At 38.2% G+C, this 18,914-nt stretch overlaps 1 protein-coding gene across 2 annotated transcripts in view; it reads left to right on the top strand.

Annotated features, from left to right (window-relative positions):
- The window catches only part of LOC121421786 (ankyrin repeat and sterile alpha motif domain-containing protein 1B-like), a 147,788-nt gene that overhangs the window by 24,375 nt on the left and 104,499 nt on the right, over positions 1-18,914 (top strand). For both annotated transcript variants that reach the window (XM_041616585.1, XM_041616584.1), the window contains exons 3-5: positions 6,669-6,825; positions 12,547-12,621; positions 17,109-17,330. In XM_041616585.1, the coding sequence (XP_041472519.1) occupies positions 6,669-6,825; positions 12,547-12,621; positions 17,109-17,330 (454 nt within the window). The remainder of the gene's footprint in view (positions 1-6,668; positions 6,826-12,546; positions 12,622-17,108; positions 17,331-18,914) is intronic.

Below are 18,914 nucleotides of genomic sequence, written 5' to 3'. Positions count from 1 at the left end.
CGATTTTTCTTGTCTATGATGGTCCTGTACTGGGCACGAATTCTGTTAATTTTGTCTCGACAGGCGGTGCCACATCTCCGTTGAAATCCCTCCCTCGCAAGCGCCGCTGAAAGGGATCGTCTTATTTCTGTGAATCCCGGTAAGGGATGCTCGTGCTTCAGGCTGAGCCCAAAGCACAAAGCAGAGCCCTGAGTTAATTCATCGTCGATTAGTCCAATTTGTGCCTTTGGAACTTGAAGAAATGATTGATGAAAACAATGAAATATACAAATGACGCTACAGTACAACCCCGGGGGTACAATACACAGAATGATAATTCCTAAATGCTGGCAATACTGCTACACGAAAATTAACCTGCACGAAACACAGCGCGCGCCTTTGAGTCGAACCTGGAAGAAGCACGACACAATGACGTCATAGAATCATGATTCAAATCACGATATCGTTTATACGACCTTTTTCGTTCGTGATTCTACAGAAACGTCTTTCCAAACGCCCCTTTTTTCGTGTTTCATGTTTATGATTCTAATCATGATTATATTCAATTTCGACTAAACGCAATCGTGATTCTGCAGAATCGTGATTTAAATCATGATTCTAATCATGATTCTAGGGTAAAAAAGTGTCGAATAAACGCACCCTTAAACAACAGAGATGTTTGGCATTCTCAGCTGCTGGCATTAAGGGGGGAGGAGGTACATGTAGGTCCTGGACTTCCAAGACCAAGACCCCCAAAACATAAAAATAAAAAATAACAAAACAAAAAGGAAATGAAAGAACACTAAAAATATATTAAATCTTTCTAAAAATTAGAGTTTGTTATAAGAAAGGTGAAAGTTATGAAACTTTGACTCTAAAATTCTGCCTACATGTGCCCCCTAAATATTTTTGTATGTTTTTATACACCTCTGTTCTTTGCCACAATGACCCTTGAAATGGGTCAGGTTTCAACCAAACATTGAAAGTGTACATGTATAAAGGTCTAAAATCAAGACTTTTCACAAAGTTGTGGAAATTCATATGTTATTTGTCACTATCCAATTTTGATTATTATTTAATACTCTATTCAGTTGTACATAGTAGGCCTATATGCATACCCCATCCACTTGTACACCTGCCTTTATATGTGTATGGATTTGCAATACTTAAATACAGACATTAAAGTTGATTTATTAGGCCTACGGTCTATAAAATATACTTGTATAGGCTACATGTGCTGTACATACTGTAAGTGTACACCCATGCAACTTCATTGTAATGTAGGTTCCTAATCAAAACCAAAACCAACCTTCTAAAAAACAGAGATCATATTATCAGATGTAAAGCAGAAAGGGGGCAATAAACCTGTGCTACAAAACAGGAAGGCATTGAAAAAAAAAGATTGATGAAACCTTCATAAAACCAGATAGGCCACATATTTTCCAAGTCATGAAGAGAGAGCATATATTCTTTCAAAATAGACACAACAGACTGAGAATGTGAAATTAATTACTGTATACAAACAGGAAGAAACAAAAACCTGACAGTAAAACTAACCCATGGTAAAACTACTTTTTTTGCCCAAATTGTGGGCAGATCATAACTTGTAGCATGTGTTTGAAGATGAACCTCGGTACATACATTTATACATAACAGCAGAATGAATTTAAAGTCAACAAGTATATCTGCTGCACCTGTAGATTTTCATTGAAAGTCAACATAAATGATACAGAAGAACCAGGGATTAACTGATGATGGTCCAGGGGCTGTCGCGCGGGAGGGGGCACTTTTTCAAAATCATGTACAAAAATGTAAAAATCTGATTGTTTCCATGGTTACTGCCTCATCTTTCAAAACTGTTCCATGGCCACTGTGGTTGACTGTAGGGGGTAAATGGAAAGAGAATCAGAGGGAGCTTTTTAAGAAATGCAAAAAATGTCTTAGTTTTGATGTAAACACGCCTGAACGATCATGCCCAATCATATGAAAGAGAAAACAGTACTTTCCATTATCAAATTGCAATGGGGTGGAACCAGGATTCTCAGAAAAATATATGACTAGCGGAAAAAAAATATCTCCATTAAAAAAGGGGACCTATGTACATGCATTTCCATCTTCACTTCTATTTAAATGTATAAGGGGGAACAAGAATAAGCACAACATACCTATAGTATGGGTATTCATACACATTTTTTTTTATAAAAGGGAAGGGGCACTTGACCCTGGTGCATGCCCCCAGGTTCACCATTTGCAACTCAGCAAGAACAACGTTGTGAAAGATGAAAATGTCCACTGTCTCTTTCAATCCAAGTGTCAGAAACATCAATCCTCCTCAATTTCATTCTATTGTGTGTCAACATTATAGGCATTTTCAAAGAATTTGGTTTCGGTGTTTAAAGGGGAAGTTCACCCTGAAGAAAACTTTGTTGTAAAAATAGCAGAAAAAATAATCAAAAATATTGGTGAAAGTTTGAGGAAAATCCGTTAAAGAGTAAGAAAGTTATTACAGTTCAAAATTTTGGATTTGTGACGTCATAAACGAGCAGCTGCCCCATGTGTTTTGTAATATAAAATGTATGAATTTCAAATTTTGTATGGTTCCTGATAACTTAATTTTGTTTTCTTTTTATGATCGGGTGTGAAATGATTTTTCTATTGATATACAAAAGTTCCAGTGAAAACCATTTTCAATTTTCTGAGAAAATGACATTTCATTGATTTTTTACCATTCGCTATGTAGGAATACTGCTCGCATATGACGTCACAAATCAAATAATTGAAATTTTAATAACTTTTTAATTATTTGATGAATTTTTCTCAAACCTTCGGCAATATTTCTTATTATTTTTTCTGCTATTTTTACAATAAACATTTGGTCAGGGTGAACTTCCCCTTTAAGAGTGGATACTGTACATGTACCTCTAAAAGAGGCTCTCACTCTGCTGGTTGAGTTTTGAGTTTTCGAACTGAAATTAGTCCACTTTTTTCCAATATTCTGTCAAAATATCTTGACCAGGGCCAATTGCAGAAAACAATAACTATTGTGTGGTGTACTCAGACCTACTATATCACCAAATTATCTGTTAAATTCAGAGAACTTCTCCAACCTACAAAATATTATAGGGGCCCTACACCTATATTTTCTGCATTCATTGAATCAAAATCAATCAATAATGGGGGAAAAGGCCCTATACTGGAAGACACCCTTTTAACCATATCCCCCTATTTTCTTAAAAACAACATGTTAATGTATATATTTTTTTTTTACTATTAACATACTGTATTTATTTGTCACAAAATCCAAAAGAAATAGTTGGTCATCATTTGCATACATGTACTATACAACGTAAGATGTGCATACTTGTATTTACTGTTTTTTCCAACATCCAGCAAAATTTTGAAACTTGAAACCGTATTTGTCACGCTGATGTCCGAATTCGCCCAAAATTTTATAGCTGCGCTTGTTAATTTTTCCTCTACTCATTCAAAACAACTTTTTGAGGTTTACTTGACCTTTCAAGTTCCCCTCATTCCATCAAAGTATGATTATCTCTTTAATAATTGCATCAAACCACTCCTGCACCCCATTCACGGTCTAGGTTTCGGATTGGATCTGACAGCATGTGGAAGAGCTCACACCGGGCCGGGTGAGGGTGTTTTCCTAAAATTGGAAGTGAACTTGAAGCACCTCGGTAGGCACCCCGGGGTCACGAGAATGCTTGCTATTTTTAAGAATAGAAAGGTGTTCTGAATTAGGGCAGCTTCTTCCATGCTGTTTACGTGCAAAAGCTCATGTAAATCTTACTCTACTGTACATGTCCATGTACTGTATGTTTAAAGAGCTTTTTGCAGGCTTTGAAGGCCAACTAGAGTTTCGGTGAGACCTCAATGCAAATGAATGTAGTGTCTTGTTTTCAACTAGTGAGTAGCTAGCCTGTAATCTATACCCCTTTCATAAACCCAATTATGCGGCTAATAGCAGGATAATTTGGTCGTAAAATCGGAGGAGGACCAGAGTTATCCGCATTATTTTGATGCTGCTATTATCCGCATAATAGCAGCATCGGGACCAGATTTTGACTTTATGAACGCATTTCCAAATACTGCGGATAATTGCCATGGTGCGGTCACAAGGTCACCCTTTTCCAACACCACCGCATCGGAGGGGGCATGTCCAGTTGTCATGACGATTATCCGCCTTTTTCAGGACGGGCGCTCGTAAAAATAGTGCGGATTATTTTCGGAGTTTGTGAACACAATTTTTATTGAATTATCCGCATTACTCTTAGGCGGCTAATTGGAGGATGGGTTTATGAAAAGGGCACTGGGCAGGGGCTTCAGCTTATGGCTTTGCGTTTTTATGAGTCTGGTGTTACGCAAAGCGTCAGCAATATTCTTATACAGAAGACTACAAAACATTGACGGCTACTGCCTATACTGTCCAGTCCTGCATGATACATGCAGGTTTTCTTTTTATTGACTAATATCTAGTGGCAGTTTTTCGTTATGAAAAAACCCAGCACAGAATCAAAGTTTGATACTAATACCCCTTTCATATTGCCCTTTTCATTTTTCACCGGCGAACTTCTCCGCCTCGCATTCCTCACTTCACCGGCGAAGAAAAAATGTACCCTTTCGCACTGACATTTCTTCCCCGGCGAAAGTCAACGGGCGATTGCAGAACAAAACGAAAGAAAATTGTAAACCTTACTTCTTACCTTTCACAAAAAGGTATCAAAAAATTAATTACAACATATTTTGGAAATATTACGAGAAAAACAAACAATATCACCTTGTTTTTATATTTTAGCGCATTTTATACATGTAAAAAGTGCTTTTGAATAAAATATTGTTAGTAAAAAAAAATTATTTTCGAGGGTATATACTTGGCCATAGCATTCAGCTGAGCTTGCAACTTATCGCGCGCGGAATTTCGGTACAGGGGTCTTTGGGAAAGAAAAAAAATTGACCTCTGACGTCATTAAAGAGGAGAAGTTCTCCGGTTTGCTTTCATACTGGCTGTTTCACCGGCGAAGTTCTCCACCTCGCCGGCGAACTTCACTGGTGAAGTTCTCCTGTGTACCTTTCATACTGGACACTTTCCCCTTCGCTGGCGAACTTCGCCGGTGAAGTTCGCCGGTGAAAAGCGCAATATGAAAGGGGGAAAAGAAAACAAGTAACTGCGAGACAGGAGTGCATGTTGGAGCTATTCAGGATTTCATAGTGTTCTGTATCAGCCTAATTTCGCACAAAAGCATCAGACTCGAATGAAGGCAAATAAAAAAGATGCAGACTTCTATAAAAATTTGTTTCAGATATGAAGTGATTAAAATAATTTATCATTTTAATAAAATTTTACAAGTATATAGACCTATAGGCCTGTATTTCCAGGCATGACATAAAAAACATTGTACATATCTTTACAGTCCAGATTGGTTTTGTAGACGAGCTGTTAGCTAGCTGTTAGCTGTAGAGCGATGTCTTCGATCGATCATAGGCACAATCAGATGTAAATTATTGCTGATTACCAGGCATTGTTTTTAGAGTCCATTAAGCACCCCCAGTCAGTATATTTTGTCTACCAATAAACATCAATTACCCCTGTCAGGGAAGCATGCAATCATGTCATTAGGAGTTGTTAACCCTCCACATTAATAGCAGGGTCCCCAGTTAATTCATCAGCTAACTTCAGCCATGGAGCTACATGTACATGTCCTTGTCAGTGGCTTGAGCCATATGGAAGCCTGTTCACATTAATACTGAACATCCATGTACATGTATGAAGGTGTTTTAATTGTTGTTTGATTTTTAATAATGCTCTCATTTAATACAGTTTGTGCCACCCGAAAATGTATACATGTTATTATTATCCCACTTTACTATTTTGCTCATTAGATACATTTACATGTAAACCTGAATGATTTCAATTTGAATAATCTTAGGTATAGAAATACATTTTTATGGTTTAAATGAAATATAGAATTTGTGTGGTCATGAATCACAGCTGGTAAAGGATATGAAATTACATCTCTGTACATGTAATCTAATTGCGGATACCTGGGGACACTTCATGAAGCTGTTTATCAGTTAATGTACACGACTTCAACACAGGACTGGTGACCTGTTCCATTGTCCTGGATGTTCATTCATGCAGTTGACTTTAGGACCTAAGATCATGTTTTAGTAGCGCTTATTAGTTGTGACTTTAGGAACAGCTTTTATATGAAAACCTGTCTGGGCAGTCAAAAACTGTTTTTAGGATTTTGAGGTACTGGAACATGTTCTTAGAAGCAGAGTCCATTTTAGACTGTAGGGATATCATTAGCAGAAGAAAGGTTCACCAGTTGTTTCATGCATAATCTACGAACAGCTATGGCCCCTGGTATCGAATTCAACTGAATTTATTCTGTCAATGCATTAAAAATGATAATAAGTCTTTGTATTTACCCAGGGTAGCTATTTCAGTTGTAAGCTGTCCTTCCAGCAGGGACTGCATGTTCAGTGTAAGTTTATTATTGCCCTTTCCCAAGCGTCTGACAAAGGAGGCATAAGGTCCCATTATTAAAGTCTTTGTTAAGACTAAAGCCAGGGATTGAACCCACGATCTCCTGTTCATGGGGTGGGTACTCTACCACTGAGCCATCGTGCTTGATTAGTTATTGAACTGTATTTATATGATTTATTTTCAGGGATGCGGTCCAAATGCTGCTCAAGTTTGATGCTTCACCGACAGTGCCTGACAACAGAGGGAGCAATCCCCTTCATCTTGCGGCGTGGACCGGTAACGTCGAGATTGTTCAAACTCTTCTCACTGTCGGTGTCAGTAAGGACCAAGTCAATGAACAGGTAATAAGAGTAGTCCTGAGCAAGAAAAGAAAGAAAACAAATGAGTAGAAAAAATCTCTCTGCTTTCTTGTTTATATATAGCTGCTATATCAGGCAACACAATATCAGTGAAAATATGTTACTATTGAGCAGTGTAGATTGTGACATGTATGAACCCATACATGTTTCAGAGCTCAAAGTTTTAACAATTACATATAGGCCTACAGCAGGAAGTAATTTCTACTCTAATTTTCTATACAATTTTTTTCTTCAAATTTTAATTTTTTTTTTCCAGAAACCAAGAAATTGATCAATCTTCTCTGCATTCAAATGCATGTTCATTTTGATGTTAATGTAAGTATTGAAGGACACCTCCCCTGCTTGTTGATATCGCTCAGAAAATATGCCACAGGTCATGGGATCATGTTCATGTGCATTTCAGATATTCAAAGAGATCTTGTTCTCTGGTCTATTTTGAGGCTGATGGTGAAAGGTATGTAGGGGGACGGAAAAGGATACCTTGCATATCACTTCTGTAGAGCAAGTAAGGTAATACCAGTGGTATGTCATAACATGTACAAGTTTGCAGGTTGTTCACATGTATCTGTACTTTACTTTTACAGCCATGGTGGCAAGATTTTCCACTGGCAGGATTTCATTTTTTTATTAAACTTAGCCCCTAATATGCAAAGTCCATTGTTTCATCTTTGATTAGGGCATTAGGCCTGGTTAAATCATTTACAGTACAAGAAGTCATTCATTTGGCCATTCATTCATTCATTCATTCATTCATTCTTTCATTCTTTCATTCATTCCTTTGTTCATTCGTTCATTTATTCATCCATCCATCCTTCCCTCCATTCATATACATACTCAACCACACACTCCCTCATTCAATCATTCACTCATTTATTCACTCACTCACCCACTCACTCCCTCATCCACTCATTCATTCATGCACCTACTCACTCACACATTCACAGACCTACACACTGACCTACATGTACTCACTCACTCACCGAATCACTCACTCATTCATTCACTCACTCATTGATGCACCCACTCACACACCCATTCACTGACCCACTCACTCCCTCACCCACTCACTCACTCTTCATTCATTCATTCATTCATTCACTCACTCAGCCACTCATTCACCCACTCAGCCACTGACTCCCTCATTCACTCATTCATTCATGCACCCACTCACGCACTCGCATACTCACCCATTCACACACCACTCACTCACGCCACTCACTCACTCAATAAAACACCTACTTAGTCACTCATTCACACACCCACTCATTCATTCATGGACCCACTCACTTATTTTTTTTTTTTTTTTTTTTTTTTTTTTTTTTTTTTTTTAAAACAAGTGCACACCTAGTTACCAATAATGCATACAGCATTTCCATTTATTTGAAAGCAGGATAAAAGAGCATTGTAGATCAACTGCCTTGCTCACGGGAATAGGTGCCGCGGCCGGGGATCGAACCCCGGACTTTCCATGTATATAGTCAGGCGCCTTAGACCACTCGGCCACGGCACCTCCACTTATGCACCCACTCACTCACCTACTCACCCACTCACTCACCTACTCACCCACCTACTCACACACTCAACACACTCACTATTCTTCATTCACTCACTCAATAAACACCCACACTTCCACACACTAATTTTCTCATTCATTAATGCACATACTCACACGCCCACTCTCTCACCTACTCACCCACTCACTCATTCTCATCCATCCATCCATCCATCCATCCATCCAATCAATTAATTTCATTATTCATGACTTTAATATCATCCCATATAAATCACTGTTGATGGTGAAACCAAAACAGAGATGAAGTTCAGGTTTTCCCTGTGGTTCAACACATACAATAAATTTTCAAGACATATTTCCTGTCCCCAATGTGTAGTTCAAAAGGGTTTTATTCCTCCCATCTTTCAATATTATCACTGCTGCAAAGTGGCATCTATGTTTATTTTTCTTGTCATCCTAGACCTTCCAAAGCTGAACCCAGAAAGAAACGGGGCATTGTGCTTTGAAAAGTCGGTTCCCCATTTTCATACTTCTTCCACGAATTCACCTTGTTGGTTTCGGCTCTTGTTCAAGAGGGGGAAGGTCTTTTCTCATACAGTAGCTGCAACATACATGAGGGAGAATCACAAAAGTCACACTCTCCTATCCTGGGCTACATGTTATGATTTTCTTATCAATCAGAAATGCTTTTTAATTTTTTCCCCGTCTATGATATGAATGTAATTCTGACAACGAAAATTGATTGAACACAATTGTGGTTTGAAGAACATGTAGATCATTTATTGTTTCTTGCATTGTCTTTTAGCATTCTAGTGGTTAGAAAATGTGGCTTGAACCCAAGTATTGATGCAGGGAGACACTATGCAGATTCAGAGAGAGATAGAGAGCAATAAGAGAAATAGAGAGAGGGGGAGAGAGAGAAGGAAAAAGAGAGGGGAGAAAAGAAGGAAGATGATGGGAAAAGAGAGGGGAATATTCTCAAGACCCTCCAACTTCCCAGACAACCACAAGATTTATGCTAAGCCAACTGGAAAGTCTACCCTTACCACATTCAATATCAAATATCTTCAAAACAGGCCCTTCTTTCTAACCCAAATCAAATGCATGGACAAGCAAAGAGTTCATATGGTTTTTTTTTTACTGTTTTCTCCAGTATATATTGGCTTCAAAAGAAAAGAAAGGGTGTGATCAATCATGGGGATATACATGTAGTAACATGAACATACAATGCAACAGTTATGTAGCGCTTTAATACAAAGTGTTGCGTATTATTATGATGGCTCTAGCACAGCTACCCTGATCAGACACTTGAGCATTCAAGAAATTCCTTCCCACTGGGTACCCATTTACTACACCTGGGTGGAGAGTGGCAAATGTAGATGAACGACCTGCCATAGGATGTGAGTGATGTGGTGGGATTTGAACTACGGACCTTGTGCTTCAAAGTCTGCGACCTATCCACTAAGGCACAACACCTCTACAATATCAATAACTGTTCACTCTCAAAATGTTTTCTGTGTTTCTTTTTTCTTCAATGTGAGTTATAGCCACCGAGATCGAAGTTTGAACACATCTTTTTTTACATGTATTTTTCCACTAGGGTTGTATTTTGTAGGTCTCGATTATAAAAGTAGGGTTGAAACTTGATTCAATGAAATAACCAAAAAAGTCCATGATTTGGGTCAAATGTAAAGGGGCACAATTTTTGGCCTTTTCTTGAGCACCAGTTTCCCTGATAGACGATTGCATGGTCATGACTATACCCCTTCCTATCAAATGTGAGCAGAGACTCTTGTGTGGTTAACAAGTGGTTTTATAATGGAAGGAAACACTTTGTGGGTTTTAGATACATGTACTCTCAGAAAACAGATACAGTCTTCAAATCAAATGATTCATTTGTTGGGTGATAAAGGTAAATAAAAGATTCTTCATGTTTCTCCAACAATACCACAACTTGGGTAACACAGTAAATGTTGTGTGATGCCTGCAGAGAATAGTAGAATTCAATATTAGAGCATTTAGAATATTATATGGATTTAAAATATTAAAGACAACACATGTATATAGTGAATGTGTATGTACAGTAGGTATGTACATGTACAACATTGCATTTGATTTGTAGGTCTACATGTATGGATTTGATTGTGATTCAACATGTTATTAAATCGAGATGGGATGTGGTTAGTGGCCATATGAGCTCTTGATATGAATCGGATTAAATCAAAAATCTAAAATGATTTAGCTGTTTTAGAAAGGTTTAAAGGAAAATCCAATTATTTGGGTGGTCACTTGTCTGGATTTAGTCTAATACATGTACCCCTTTCATAAACCCAATTATGCGGCTAATAGCAGCATAATTTGGTCGTAAAATTTGAGGAGGACCAGAGTTATCCGCAATATTTTGATGCTGCTATTATTCGCATAATAGCAGCATCGGGACAAGATTTTGAGTTTATGAACGCATTTCCAAATAATGCGGATAATTGCCATGGTGCGGTCACAAGGTCACACTTTTCCAACACAACCGCATCGGAGGCGTGTCCAGTTGTCATGACGATTATCTGCCTTTTTCTGGACGGGCGCTCGTAAAAATAATGCGGCTTATTTCGGAGTTTGTGAATGCAATTTTTATTGAATTATCCGCATTACTCTTAGGCGGCTATTTGGAGGATAGGTTTATGAAAAGGGTATAATACCATTTTCATAAACCTATCCTCCAATTAGCTGCCTTTTTTATTGTTTTGTTGTGTCTTATTTTTGTGATAAAGAAATAAATTGGTATTTGAAATTGTAAAAAGCCTCAACATACATGTATGGTTAAAAAAAAAACCAAAGCAGTATATTTCAAATTCATTGAAGGTACATGTATCTCTGCAAACAATGGAAAATTGACACAATATTACTTTGAAAATGTTCTTGTTAAAACCTGATTTGACATTGCTTCTTGCAATATAGGGTGCGTTTATTCGACACTTTTTTACCCTAGAATCATGATCAGAATCATGATTCAAATCACGATTCTGCAGAATCACGATTGCGTTTAGTCGAAATTGAATATAATCATGATTAGAATCACAAACATGAAACACGAAAAAAGGGGCGTTTGGAAAGACGTTTCTGTAGAATCACGAACGAAATAGGTCGTATAAACGATATCGTGATTTGAATCATGATTCTATGACGTCATTGTGTCGTGCTTCTTCCGGGTTCGACTCAAAGGCGCGCGCTGTGTTTCGTGCAGGTTAATTTTCGTGTAGCAGTATTGCCAGCATTTAGGAATTATCACTCTGTGTATTGTACCCTCGGGGTTGTACTGTAGCGTCATTTGTATATTTCATTGTTTTCATCAATCATTTCACAAACTGGACTGACGATGAACTCAGGGCTCTGCTTGTGCTTTGGGCTCAGCCTGAAGAAACGAGCATCCCTTACCGGGATTCACAGAAATAAGACGATCCCTTTCAGCGGCGCTTGCGAGGGAGGGATTTCAACGGAGATGTGGCACCGCCTGTCGAGACAAAATTAACAGAATTCGTGCCCAGTACAGGACCATCATAGACAAGAAAAATCGATCGGGAGGTGGGAGGGAGGATGATGACCCCTTCTGGTTCCCGATCAAAAACAATACGAGGTACTCGGAAGCCGAGTAAGCGTTGCACTTGCACAAACGATCGTGCGTAATTAGCTCCGGCGGCAGCAAAAATCTAGCAGCCGACGTGAAGTTAGAAACACGTTCGAAAATGTTGACCTATACTTCCTGGGTCAAACTGCGCACTGTGATGCGCACTGGATCGGCCCGAATTCAGGGAGAAACAGCGTTAGAAAGATGGTCGTATAAACGCTGATTCTGTCGGATCGTGATTCATGCTGCTGTTTTGAATCATGATTCAAATCGTTATTCAAATCATGATTCTGGGTCGAGGTCGCATAAACGCAGCCGTAGTCATATTAGAATTCTTTTGAATTCTATACTAGTACTTGAACATGTATAGGCCTACTATATAGTTAAATCTTGATGATACGAGAGGCCAATTTTAACAGATAGCACAGCAGTGGGAACGAGGTACATGTATTAAGGAGTGGAGTTGAAGTTTACCTCTCAGTTACATTTTCCTCTCAGAAAAAAGAAAAGAAATTTCAACCTCCAATTAATCAATTTGTATTATTATTTTTCTTTTGTCTATATTCAGAATAATTATTGGGACACACCTCTTCATTTTGCTGCCCAGTATGGTCACACTGATGTGGTTTCTATTTTGTTAGAGGTAAGAATTTATTGCTAAGACCAAAAGTATGTACATGTACATGTATGATAATAATAATACAAATTATCATACACACTTTGGTTTGGAGGACATAGTGTTTATACATTAAAATCCATGAAAATATACATTGATTTTTGAATAATTGAAAAGTGACGTACATGTAAGGACATCTTTGAATAACCTTTGTTGCATTTCAATAATTTGATGCTGTGTCTTGAATTTCATTTGATTCATTTGGCTGAATCGGAAATTACTCGCACTTCAAGTACTGTTCAATTTTCGCTTGTTTTGCTTTACATATCATAACTATGCATGATACTTCTTTTTTACATCTCTTCAAAATCGTTATGAAATCGAAGAAAGAAATAACTTGAATGATTTGATTTCAACACTAAGAATTCATAACTATCACCTACATGTAACTTGTGATCTTGCCTTTGCCACTGTCAACGTTAGATAAAAGTGAAAGTCAAATAACCTTACGCTGTTTTAGCTTTAGTGTTTTTACCAGTTGGTTTTACTAGAGGACCACACCATAAGTTGTTGAAATTACACTGTAGAGTCTGAGTATAACACCAAAGAGTGCTATTAAAGTAGCAGTGAAAGGTGTTGTGATTTACCACCGCAAATTGAACAACTGAGTTTTGAATAAATGGTGTGGTCGTCTTTTTACACTGGTTAACACCGCATATTTTATTGTGTACATTGTGCGGTATGTTAATTTCATATTCCTTTACTTCCTTGTCATTTATCTTTGAATCCCACATATCAAACAAACAAAAGCTTTCACGGTATATATGCACTGTTCATAGAGTTTCATTTTTGAAAGGACTACATTCATGATTGCTCTGACATATATGAAGTTGTTCTTTCTAGTTTCAAGGCTTAGCACATGTACAACATTATAATGGTCGTTAAGGTTAATTAATCTCAAGTACATTGATATTATCAGTGTTAAAACAGCCTTCTATTCACCTTGGCACTAATGCGGTATGTCAGGCATGTTAAAGAGAGTAGTTACTGGAGCGTTCGATGCTGTACTGTGCAAACACGCTTTGTTGCAAGAAGGACGTTTAATACTGAAGTGCCATTCAGTGCTACATGTATGTCTTTAAATCTTGATGCAAGAAGGAGGTACATGTAAAGTGCTAATTAGCTTGTTTCAAGAAGGACCTTACTGAAGTTTTGTTGTATGCACAGTGCTACAAATGTACTGTACATACAAAATCCTAAATCTCCTTTTTGATCAAACAACATGTATGTAGTGTATGTAGATTTAAGGAAAAAAACAATGTTAAATCAAATGTAGGCCTATACAGAGAATTGTGAAATATTGATTATGGTACAGGGCTTTTATTATTTATTCCTTATGCCTTGTAGTGCAAAGCATTACAATATAACAAAGTCATTTGTGAAACAGATTAGAAACTGGAAGCCATCGTCACTTGCTGATCAATGCAGCTCCCCTAGCCAAAGGACTTTCAATCATAATCAGAACTTAATGACTCCCATTAAATTAGCAAGATATGTATGGCATCTGAACTTTGTCAAGAATTTTTTAGCACTTGGTGACGTAACAGTTTTGTTTGGGATAGGGAGGGGCGATGGATGAATATTGGGGGGGGGGGATAGGAGCTGGGGCTGGACAGGGAGAAGGGGAGGATGAAGGGGAAGGATTAACAATATTGGGAGAGAGATCAGAAGGAGGAGGGAGGAAGTGGAGGGAAAGAGGGGAGGAAGAGGCAATATGGGCAATATGGACAGAGGAAGGCCAAGGAAATGGGAAGAGGAGGAGAAAGGGAAGGAAATTGGGAGGAAAAAAAGTGGAATGGAAGTTACATGTACATGTAGAAGGGGGAGGGGCAAGGAAAGGGGAGGGCAGGGGAAGGGGTATGGAAGGGAGAAGGCTGTAGCAAGGGATAAAAAGGGGAGGGGAAGGGGAAGAGAAGATTAGGGGAAGGGGGAATGATGGATAAAAGTACAGTTCAAATTCAAATGAAACCATTTCTGATATTATAAAACACACAAGGCGGTGCTCAAGCCAGTAATTCGGTGGATTCACAATATGGTGTGCCATCTATCCGCTTGCAGCGGACAGGCTGAAATTCGCAATGCATCATGGGAAAAAGTCAATATCTGTTGCGCATGCTACATGTAGTACAGAAGTGAATGCATGCGATTATTCAGCACTGGCCGACGCAGCTTGACTGGGATATATGCTGCTTACCAGTATCCAGGAGGTAGGAGAGAAATTTGCCAACATATTTCTTACCAAATTTATACCCCTTTCATAAACCCAATTATGCGGCTAATAGCAGCATAATTTGGTCGTAAAATTGGAGGAGGACCAGAGTTATCCGCATTATTTTGATGCTGCTATTATCCGCATAATAGCAGCATCGGGACAAGATTTTGAGTTTATGAACGCATTTCCAAATAATGCGGATAATTGCCATGGTGCGGTCACAAGGTCACCCTTTTCCAACACAACCGCATCGGAGGGGGCGTGTCCAGTTGTCATGACGATTATCCGCCTTTTTCAGGACGGGCGCTCGTAAAAATAATGCGGCTTATTTTCGGAGTTTGTGAACGCAATTTTTATTGAATTATCCGCATTACTCTTAGGCGGCTAATCGGAGGATGGGTTTATGAAAAGGGTATTAGACTGTCTTTGGTGAATTCTTGCCATATGGTTTTCATTTTTGAAGCACTAACACTGTGCGCTGCCTGTGGCTTCGTGTGATGTCGACCCCAAAGTTGAAAATTTTTCCTGTTCACTGCAACCGATAGATGGCGCACCATATCGTAAATCCACCGAATAAACATGAAAACACGTGAAGCAAATCATTGAACTGAGACCCTATATCCTGGGCAATTGAATTATTACAAAAGAATAAGAAAGTTAGTTTGGTGAAAATGTGTACAGTGTGTATGAATGCCCTATCCTTGCTGACAGGGTTACAGGAAATAAAGGACTAGGCTATAGTCGCATTGTTTATCTTCATACTGAATCACATCAAAGTAGTGTATAATGTGTACATAATAAATAAAAAAAATCACAAATTGTCTACTTTATTCGCAAATGGTATTGTTTTGATTTGCCATAATGTACATGTATATGTCGGACTACATTATTTTGGCAATGAAATGGGAATGGACAGTCAACCCATGCTGTAGTGTATACCCTGACACATAGCCTTGAATAGTGTATTGTTGAAGGCATAACAATGCAGAGTGAATTACAGAGATTAGCATGTGATTTTGATTGATCTCCTTGCTGTATTGATTGCGAAGTAAACAATCCAATGGTAAACAAGTGATTTGTAAACTGCACTCTAGTATGTTTTTCAGACTTTATCCAGTGTCTTAACCCTGGATTGCTTTCCAGCTAGTCTGGCCACTAATACTAGAAATACATGTAATCTGGCCACTAGCTGGAAACAGTCTGGCCACTATTACCGTGTTTACACATTGACTCGGCTAGGGGGTTGAACACGAGAGCCGTGCTCAACACGGCAATTTTATGCTGTGTAAACGCGATCAGAGTGATCCGCGAGCCGTGTCGAACACGGCTTTATCGATCCTACAAAATCGAAGGTTTCAACCCGCGACCCGAGTCAGACTCAGCAATTTTTTCGTGTGTAAACAGAAAGCCGTGTCGAACTCTCTTGACCTAGGTCACTGCGCGCGCTTTCACTTTTGGCATTGTTGTTGTTCGCACGGACAAGATTCGATTCCGGCGGTGAATTTCCCGCGTTTAATTTGCGACGTCATAATTCTTCTTCCGTTCGAGATCCGCGAGCCGTGTTGAACTCGCCTTTTTATATGTACGTATGAACGCGATCTCTGATCCCTTCTTCACAGTGTTCAACCCGGCTCGCGGATTCAACTCAATGTGTAAACATGGTATATATTACATACATCCTTTTAACCGATATGTCATATTTGTTTTGGTTGAAAAGTCTTTTTTGATAACCCCACATTAATTTCTTTATTAATGCATCTTTTTTTCTAAAAATAAAATCCAACAAATCCAAAACAACTCATAATTTTGTTATAGTAGAATAAATGCAGACTCTGATATTAAAGTGACCACCCAATCAATTGGATTTTTCTTTAGACCTTGCCCTTCAAAACCCAAAGCCTTTTAGATTTAGTAAATCTTTAGGATTCAACTAATAAATCAAGAGCTCCTATGGCCACTAACCACAGCCAAATCTGGATTCAGATTCCTGTAATTCAAAGTGTATTACAATCAAATACATACATACCAAATTTTTAAATGCAATTTTGTATTCACTTTTTGCATAACGTATATTTTCCTCAATATGCAAATAAATGCTAAAATTGAATACATGTATTTTCTGATAATCATTCACTGGATCGAACCCCCCTTTGCCCCACCTACAGTGTACATGTACATGTACATGTATATGTATTTTCTTTTTGTTCTGATGTTCTGTGTTATTGTATTTTTTTGTGTACAGAATGGGGCTGATCCTACATTATGCAATCGTAAGGAAGAGGGTCCCTTAGATCTAGCTGCCCAGTATGGCCGCCAGGACACCGTCCAGTTACTGGTCAGACTCAGGCCGGACCTTCTTGCCAAGATTCCCGACTCCCGGTCATTGCTTCACCTTGCAGCTAAGAATGGTCATCATCGGATCGTCAAGCTTTTACTGGACGCTGGTTGTGACATAAATAAAACGGTAATATAAGTGTGACATGATATTCTACTTATGATATACATACATGTATAGTTCATCTTGGTGTAAAGTTGAGTTAAAGCAAAAAACAAAGAACTTTTTAATAGAGAAATTGTAATGGCTAACGAAGCCAAGTTACAGTAGGTGAAAATGCATTTAAAAATCTTTACTGTTTTGTTTATACCCCCTTCTAGACTTTATACGACCTTCCAGTATTATGATATCACGCTCGGTGTCCGTCTGTCTGTCCGTCCGTTCATTAACTTTTCCTTGTAAACGCGATAACTTCAGTTTAACTTAACCTAGGCTCATATAATTTGGTTTGTTTGATACTAGCATGGATCCCAGGAAGCCTGTTTGATTTTGAGGTCAGAAGGTCAAAGGTGAAGTCGCCACCTTACACTTTTCTTGCTTGACCAATAACTCCATTTTCCGTGTTTCAGGCGGGCGTATTATGTGCTCGCCTTTAATAGCGACACTCTTGTTAATAGTTCATGCTGACTGAAACACTTTTGAAGTACAAAAACAACATGATTAATGACTTTAATGCACAAGTACATGTAGAATACCGGTATTTTCTTTAATTTTCATTAGAAAATGGCATTTTATTGTATTTACATCACATAAAATTTAACGGAGGAGCCGCTTGCAAGTGCCATCACAAAGTTAGAATTTTGAAAATCTATAGTAATTCCTAGATAGATATTTGCCCAAACGTAGCTAGGTTTAGGAGTTACAAAGTGAGATTGTTGGTGCTAAAGCCCTTGATCTATCCCTTGAAGCTCATGTTCATTGCTGTGCAGGAAGCGCTGTTAGCAAGGAAGCCCCGCGTCGAGGACATGATGTATGTGTCTTGCTGCCGAATATGCAACGTCCTCTAGGACTCATCTCCCAATATAGCGCATGGACAGGAATAAGAATGTTATGATCCTGGGATTATTGTTCAGAGGCCATGTAGAAACGCTACGATAAGTCATTTGGCCAAGTTGTGAACTCAACGGGTTGTTTCCTAAAGTTGTAGAGTTCCGCGCTGTTCCGTAAAGAGTTTCTGATGACTCTACATACACCGGAACTGATGCTAAATGAGACACTTAAATTCTCATTAAACTATTAAAAAGATGGAAAAATGTGATCAATAGAGATAGAATTATAGTTAAAAAGCAGTATTTTCAACTCATTAATAGCCAAATTATGAACCCACCTTGGCCACTTTAATTCTCCCCAACTAAAATTATGATCCATTAAGAATAAAAATTTAGTGAATTATATTATTTTCAACTTATTTTGCCAAATTGCAAACCCACCAGGCTGTGGTGTAGAGACATTAATTTTCCGTTTCTGAAAATCTGTAATTCCGTTTCAACCTGATTTAAAAATGGAAACTATGTTTTGTCACTGAAAATGTACATAGCAAAAACGTGAATTCTGTTTTGCAAAGGTGAATTCCATGAATTTTTACACGAAAAGTATAAGAACCAAACAAAATTTCTGTTTTATTTACCGTTAAAAAGGAAAATCACTGTCCCTAATGTTTATAAGTTCTGTATATCTTTTCATACTCTGGTATTGGTGCTAAATGAGATTCTT

This window comes from Lytechinus variegatus, chromosome 9 (genome assembly GCF_018143015.1).
Source record: "Lytechinus variegatus isolate NC3 chromosome 9, Lvar_3.0, whole genome shotgun sequence".
NCBI lineage: Eukaryota > Metazoa > Echinodermata > Echinoidea > Temnopleuroida > Toxopneustidae > Lytechinus > Lytechinus variegatus.
The sequence above is the reverse complement of the archived record's forward strand: the minus strand, read 5'-3'. Positions and strand labels throughout refer to the sequence as shown.